The sequence below is a fragment of the Apteryx rowi genome, unplaced genomic scaffold (assembly GCF_003343035.1).
Source record: "Apteryx rowi isolate R43461 unplaced genomic scaffold, aptRow1 scaffold_530, whole genome shotgun sequence".
NCBI classification, from domain to species: domain Eukaryota; kingdom Metazoa; phylum Chordata; class Aves; order Apterygiformes; family Apterygidae; genus Apteryx; species Apteryx rowi.
This window is the reverse complement of record NW_020450795.1, coordinates 443,762-450,140: the sequence shown is the minus strand read 5'-3', so window position 1 is coordinate 450,140 and position 6,379 is coordinate 443,762. Positions and strand designations below refer to the sequence as shown.

The following is a 6,379-nucleotide window of genomic DNA, read 5'->3' as shown; positions in this document are numbered from 1 at the left end:
CCTCCCAGACCCCTTACACCGTGCCGCGGCGCTGCCCCGCGTCCCCCCCTCGCCGTGTCCCCGGCCCCGACGGCGCTGCCCATGCAAGGCATGGCGCTGCCGGCGCTGAGGAATTGCCCCGTGGAAACTCCTGGCACAGCCCCAGGGCCGTGAGCAGCCTGCGCCCGGCCGTGGCTCTGGTCCCAGCCCGCAGCACCCGCGGCACGGGGGGGCCCGAGCCCCACGGCCCGGCTGCGGCGCTCGCTGCGTCCCAGCAGCGGCCGCGGAGGCAGCGCGGGCGGCAYGCTCGGGACCGGCCGCTGCGGATCTGGCCACCGCGGATCCGGCCGGGGGCTCGGCCCCCTCCCGCACCAGGCCGGGAAAACAGAGACAAGGCAGAAGCTGCTCAGAAAGGCATTTTTATAAAAAGCTGGTTATTTTTCTCTGTATACCCATAAAATGATACAATTCTGCAAGTATAGAAATGTGTAATAAATTATATGCAACATTCCTTGGCCCCTGCCTACCACTGCCTCTCCCCAGCTCTGAAAGAACAGGGGAAAAACCCAAACGCCCCCAAAAATAGACTCTAGAGCACACCAAAGCCGTTCCTGCACCGTTTCCTCTTTGGTATAAAGGCCAGAGGGGCCCCGGGGGCCGGCGCGCCCCGGCGCTGCCCGCTCGGCCGCACGCTCGCCTTCCCAGAAGGATGAAAAGGAACCAACTCCCAGCAGGGCCCGGGGAGCCGCGGAGCGGGCAGGGGCCTGGCCCCCGCCGCAGCGAGCCCACGGACCGTCTTGTGCCCGGTGAAGGGGGAGGCAGCGACCCCGCTCCCTGCGCCCCGGGGCGGCAGGGGTCCGGCGTCCCTCCGCTGCGCGCCGGCTCCCCCCGGACGGTGCACGGACTGGGGACCCGCGTGCAAGGGCTTTGCACGGGAGGAGGGAGCTGCACGCACGGGAGAGGCCGGCACCGGGCTCGGGGGGGACCTTGCACCCAGCCCTGCCCTCCCTCCTCCCCACGCCGGCACGAGGGCGAAGGAAGCGGAGCCCAGCGCCCGGCGGGTTGTGCAAGTCCCCAGGCCGGGTGCGAATCCCGGCCATGCGCAGACGCCCCGCCGCCTTCCCCGAGCCCGTTCCCACAGAAAGCAGGAAGGCGCCAGGGCAGCGGTTCCCCTTTCGCACCCAGCGCCCAGGCAGCCCAGAGCCTGGGGGGGGGGCGGCGGGGGCTCCGGGCTCCCCCCGCGCCAGCCAAACCCGGCCACCGGGACTCGTCCCCTCCGTGCACAAACGAGGGACCGAGCGCTAGGGGCCAAATGCTGCCCCACAGCCCCCCCGGCTGCACCCCGGTGCCCCTGCGCCGGCCCGGCCGCCCGCGCTCCCTCGGGAACCAGCCGTGCCACCACGGATAGAAAAGAGGCGCTCTGTAAACTTGGAGGGTTTTTCTTCCTTTTTGTTGTTTTTTTTGTTTGTTTGTTTCTTTGTTTTCGTTTTTCTCTTATATATAAAAAAAAGAAGACACGTGGGTGGTGGGTGGGGGAGCGGGGCAGGGCGCGCGGTGCCCTCCGAGCCCCCCGCCGCCCCCGGCCCGTGGCGGTGGCTCTGGCATGATACATTCGCGTGTGGCTCGGGGTGTTTGCACTCGGCGGAGGTGAATACTGATAGACGAGTGCCCCCGGGGGGGGGGGGGGCACGGCCCCGGGTCGGGCTCCGTCCATCCGGCCCGGGGACAGGGACGGGGACGGGGACGAGCTTTTTTGGTTACACCGTGCCGCTGCAGACTCCTACCGGCTCTCCGAGGCTCGGCACCCGGCGGGGCCCCGGCTGCCCCCCGGGCGCCCCCGGCTGCGCGGCACGTCCCGGCCCCGCGGGAGGGGGGAGCCCAGCCCGCCTCACACCTTGAGCGTCCTGTCGGCCCCGCCGCTGGGGCTGCCGGCGGCGCTGCCCTCGCCGCCCTTCTTCTTGCGCAGGGTCTCGATCCAGCCGGCGCTGGGGCGGGCGGCGAAGCCGGAGAGCGCCAGGGAGCTGAGGCGCATGTTCTTGCCCGACATGATGAGCTCCCCGAAGCCCTCCTGGTGGGAGAAGGCGTAGCCGGAGCGGCGCGAGCCCGCGCGCCCCACGCGCCGCATGCACCGGTGCTGCGCCTTCTGCTTCTTCCGCACCAGCTGTGTGTAGCGCACCTGGGGCGGGAGGCGGCGTCAGCGCCCGGCCGGCGCCGCGGCCCCCCTCGCCCCCCGCGGCCCCGCGCTCCTACCGTGTCCGAGAGCTCGGGTTTCAGGTCCAGCTTGAGGAAGCGGAAGGCCACCACGGGCATGATGCAGACCACGGTGGTGAGGGCGATGGTGAGCCAGACCGCGGGCTGGGCCAGCGTGTTCTGCGCGTTACCTGGGGAGAGGCGGCGTGAGCCGGGGCTCGGGCGCGCATCGCCCCGGGCAGGGGGGGCTGCGGGGCCCGGCCGCACTCACGGCCCCCCGGCRCTCACCCACGAAGCGGAACTGGTTGGGGAACATCTGGAAGAGGCCGTCGCTGTGCATGGCAAAGAGGATGGCGAAGTAGGCAGCCAGGCTGCCCCAGATGAAGAAGTGGTTGATGGCTGTCCAGAAGCCAGTGTCCAGCCCGATCTGGTGGAGATGGGAAAGAGGAGGAGGAGGAGGAGGAGGAGGAGGCGGAGGCAGGGGCTCCAGGGATCGGCCACGGCACTCAGGAGCAAGGTCGCGGGGCTGGAGGGGACCCCCAGCCCCAAACGCCCTTCGTGCTACAGCCGTTTCCCAGCGCGGCGACACGGCAGGGCCGAGCAGCCGTGCTCAGCGCCGGAGCCCCTACCTGCACGCTGACGACTATCACCAGCGAGGTGGCCACGGTGACGGCGAAGGACTGGTAATCGGCCAGCTGGGCCCCGTCGTCACGGGTGGCGTCAGCAAAGACGCCGTAGGGGATGAAGAACATGAGCACGGAGGTGTAGATGCCCTGGGCGATGCAGATGAAGAACTCGCGCTTGTTGAAGAGCAGGTTCAGCTGCCCCGGCTCGTACAGCTTGGGGTACTCCATGCTCCGCTGCTCCGGCACGTCCTGGGGGCGCGGGCGAGATCGGGACACGGCCAGTGCGGGCACGTCCCTCCAGCCGCGGGCGGGCGCAGCCTGCGCGCTGGGGCTGGGCCGGCGTCTGCCGGCAACGAGCACGAGGACAACCCAGCCCGGGAGCGGGAGCAGCCCTGCTCCCGCAGAGCGGGTCGCGGCGGGGCAGCGCAGAGCCGGGATGGGCTCCCGCGGCCTCCGCTGAAACCCCGCGGGGAGCAGCGGCGCCGGCTCCGACCCCCTTGCGCGCCCCCGGCCTCGCGGCGCCCCGGCGCACCTGGTCGAAGACGCCCATGGCGAGCACAGGCAGCGAGGTGTAGACGATGTTGTACAGCGTGATGAAGTACTGGTCGTACACCGTCTGCGCGGGAGGGAGCGCTCAGCGGGGCGCGAGGCCCGACCCCGCATCCCGGCCGCAGCCAGGGCTGCGGGAGCCGCGGCGAGGGAGAGCGGCGCCCGCGCAGGCGCCCACGCCGCCGCCGCGCGCGGGGTGCTGCTGCCACCGCGTGGCAGCCCATGCGACGCGGGCTCCTCGCGGCRCGCCGGCCTCGCTCGAGCCTCGGGGCCGGCGGCATCGCGGGCTCTGCGCGCCAGGCACGCCGGTGCCGGCGGAGCCCAGGGATTCGGGCACGCGCTCAGCCGGGAGGCAGAGGGACCCTGCGCGTGCCAACCCTCCCCGACTCCTGCCCGCGGAGCGCGCGGAGCCAGCGACGCACCTGCGCCGAGAAGCCGCAGAAGAAGCCRAACCAGAAGTGGACCATGGTGAAGGCAAAGTTCTTGTAGAAGAAGTAGCAGAGGAACTTGCACATGCGCAGGTAAGACCAGCGCCCGTGCACGAGCAGGAGGCGCTGCAGGAACTTGAACTGCGAGAAGGAGTAGTCAGAGGCCAGCACCGCCTGGATGCCCTCCTGCCCGCTGATGCCCACGCCGATGTGGGCGGCTGCGGAGGGAAGAGACGCGCGGAGTCAGTAGGGCCCTGCCACGAAYCGGGGACGGGGACAGCAGCTGCCCCCTCCCAGGTGGGTCACGTCCCTGCAGGCTCAGAGGGGCAGGGACAGAGACTCCAGAAAGCCTTGGGACGGGGCAAGGATGGACACGGCTCTCCCCCGGGACTCACTCTTGATCATGCTGACGTCGTTGGCCCCATCGCCGATGGCCAGGGTCACGGCCTTCTTGTACTTCTTCACCAGCTCCACCACCTGGGCCTTCTGCAAGGGGGTGACACGGCAGCAGATCACGGCCTTGCAGGCGCACGCCGTCTCCAGGAACTCCACCTCCATGTCGGCCTCCAGCGCGTGGGCCTGCCGGGAGAGCGCGGGCAGTCGGGGGCGAGGGCCACCGCCGCGACGGGCCGCCCTGTCCGGCGCGGCGGCCGCGGGCCCCTACCAGGCTGTGCCCGTTGATGACCAGGGCGTATTCGCCCGCGATGGCTTCCAGCACCGAGGTGAGCTTGGAGGAGGAGAGTTTCTCCTGGTAGGAGAAACCGTTGCCCATGGAGCGCGATGCATCCATCATTTTCTCCCGGGCTTTCCTGAGGAGGAGGAGGAGGAGGAGGAGAGAGGTCAGGGGCCCTCTACCCAGGGCCTTTTGGTATGCCCCAGCCCCCCCCGAGCACAGCCGTGCCCCACAGCGCCCCAGGGGTGTCCTGGGTGCGGCCCCAGCCCCCCGACCCTCACCTGAGCTCCTCCCGCACCTCCAGCACGGTGTGGCCCGTGACCACGAACACCTCCGTCATGTCATCCGTCAGCATCTTGCAGGAGTAGCCGATGTTCACAGCCGTCTCTGGCGAGGGAGAAGCAGGAGCTGAGCCGGGGGCAGCTCGGGGTGGGGTGGGGGGGAGCGTGTCCAACCGCCCCCCCAGCGAGCAGGACGCAACCCCCAACGCCCTCGCCTCCGAAGCCCCCTGCCCCTCYGCCCCTCTGCCCCGGCGGCTCACCCTGCTTGTCCCCCGTCAGCACCCAGATCTTGATGTTGGCCAGCGTGAGGATGGCGATGGTTTCGGGCACCCCCTGCTGCAGCTTGTCCTCGATGGCCGTGGCTCCCAGCAGCTGCGGGAGCCGGGAGGCGGCGGGAGGAGGGGGGGGGGTCAGCATGGGGCCGCCCTGGCCACCCGCCGCCCCGGCGCTCCCAGCCCACCTACCGTCATATCGTGCTCCACCTCGTCGTAGAGCCGAGCCAGGCGATCGTCGCGGGCCTCGGCGGCGCCGCTGGCCCGCCGCAGCCGCTCGGCCCAGTCCTCGTAGTAGCTCTCCTCCAGGTCCTTGCAGGCCAGCACCAGCGTGCGCAGCCCCTCGCCGGCRTACTCCTGCGAGCAGCCGGCGCTGGGCGCGGAGGCAGAACCCCCAGGGCRTCCCCGGCCCCCAATCCCACCCCGGCACGGGCACGAGCCGGGCTCAGCGTTTCCCAGCCCCGGCCCCGCTCACATTCAGGTGGTCGGCGGTGACGTTCGTCAGGTCCTGGTTCGCGGGGCGCAGGCGCTCCAGCAGGATCGTGTCGGCCCCTTTGCAGTACAGCCGGATCTTGCCCTCGGGGTTGCGGACTGCGGGGAGCGGGGTGGGGGGGGGACAAGCGGCCTGGGCGCGCGGGCGCAGCGGCGGGTCCCGCTCCGAGCCCAACGCCTCCGCGGTCACGTCGCCCTCCGCGCGGGGCCGGTCCCCAGCCCCACCGCGTCCCTCCCAGCGGCCCCGCGCCGGCCCCAGGACCTCACCGATGACGGACATGCGCTTGCGGATGTTGTTGAAGTCGAGGATGGCCAGCAGCTGGTAGGTGACGGCTCGGCCCAGCTCGTGCACCGTGACGGTCTTGGGCGTGCGCGAGCGGAACACGAAGCCGAAGTTCCTGGCGGCCGTGACCAGCGCCCCCTCGTCCGGGGACTGAGCCTTGTAGTAGAGCTCCCCTGCGCCCGGCACGGGGACAGCGCGGGGCTCAGCGCCGCTGCCCCGGCGCCGCGGGGGCGGACGGGACGGGACGGGACGGGATGCTCCTGCCCCCCCCCGCGCACCCACCTTCGCTCTTCTCCTCGGACATGACGGTGTGGCAGAGCGAGAGCAGGCGGAAGAACTCGTGCACGTGGGGGTCGCCCAGCTTGACGGCTTCGAGCAGGCCGGGGTCCCAGAACTGGAACCGCGCGTCAGCCAGCGGGTTGAAGGAGAAGTCCACGGGCTCCGGCCTCTGGCGGCGGCAAGGACGGCGTTACAGCCCGCGGCCCCCCCCGCCTCCCCCCAGGCCCCGGCTCCGCGGCATCCTTACCTCGCCCAGCTCCGCCTTGCGCCCCAGCACGTCCTGCGCGTCGCCTGCGAAGCGGGGTGCGGAGTCAGCGTCCCCCAAAC

At 71.2% G+C, this 6,379-nt stretch overlaps 1 protein-coding gene across 1 annotated transcript in view; it reads right to left on the bottom strand.

Annotated features, from left to right (window-relative positions):
• Positions 1-382: 382 nt before the first annotated feature.
• ATP8B2 (ATPase phospholipid transporting 8B2) overlaps positions 383-6,379 on the bottom strand; it is an 11,324-nt gene continuing 5,327 nt past the window's right edge. Inside the window, exons 8-22 of the mRNA XM_026080910.1 lie at positions 6,300-6,343; positions 6,056-6,221; positions 5,758-5,946; positions 5,474-5,589; positions 5,191-5,355; positions 4,987-5,098; positions 4,727-4,832; positions 4,437-4,581; positions 4,168-4,351; positions 3,767-3,990; positions 3,328-3,411; positions 2,799-3,044; positions 2,458-2,596; positions 2,230-2,360; positions 383-2,155 (exon numbers count right to left, since the gene is read on the bottom strand). Coding sequence (XP_025936695.1) covers positions 1,868-2,155; positions 2,230-2,360; positions 2,458-2,596; positions 2,799-3,044; positions 3,328-3,411; positions 3,767-3,990; positions 4,168-4,351; positions 4,437-4,581; positions 4,727-4,832; positions 4,987-5,098; positions 5,191-5,355; positions 5,474-5,589; positions 5,758-5,946; positions 6,056-6,221; positions 6,300-6,343 — 2,339 coding nt within the window. The 3' untranslated portion in view covers positions 383-1,867. The remainder of the gene's footprint in view (positions 2,156-2,229; positions 2,361-2,457; positions 2,597-2,798; positions 3,045-3,327; positions 3,412-3,766; positions 3,991-4,167; positions 4,352-4,436; positions 4,582-4,726; positions 4,833-4,986; positions 5,099-5,190; positions 5,356-5,473; positions 5,590-5,757; positions 5,947-6,055; positions 6,222-6,299; positions 6,344-6,379) is intronic.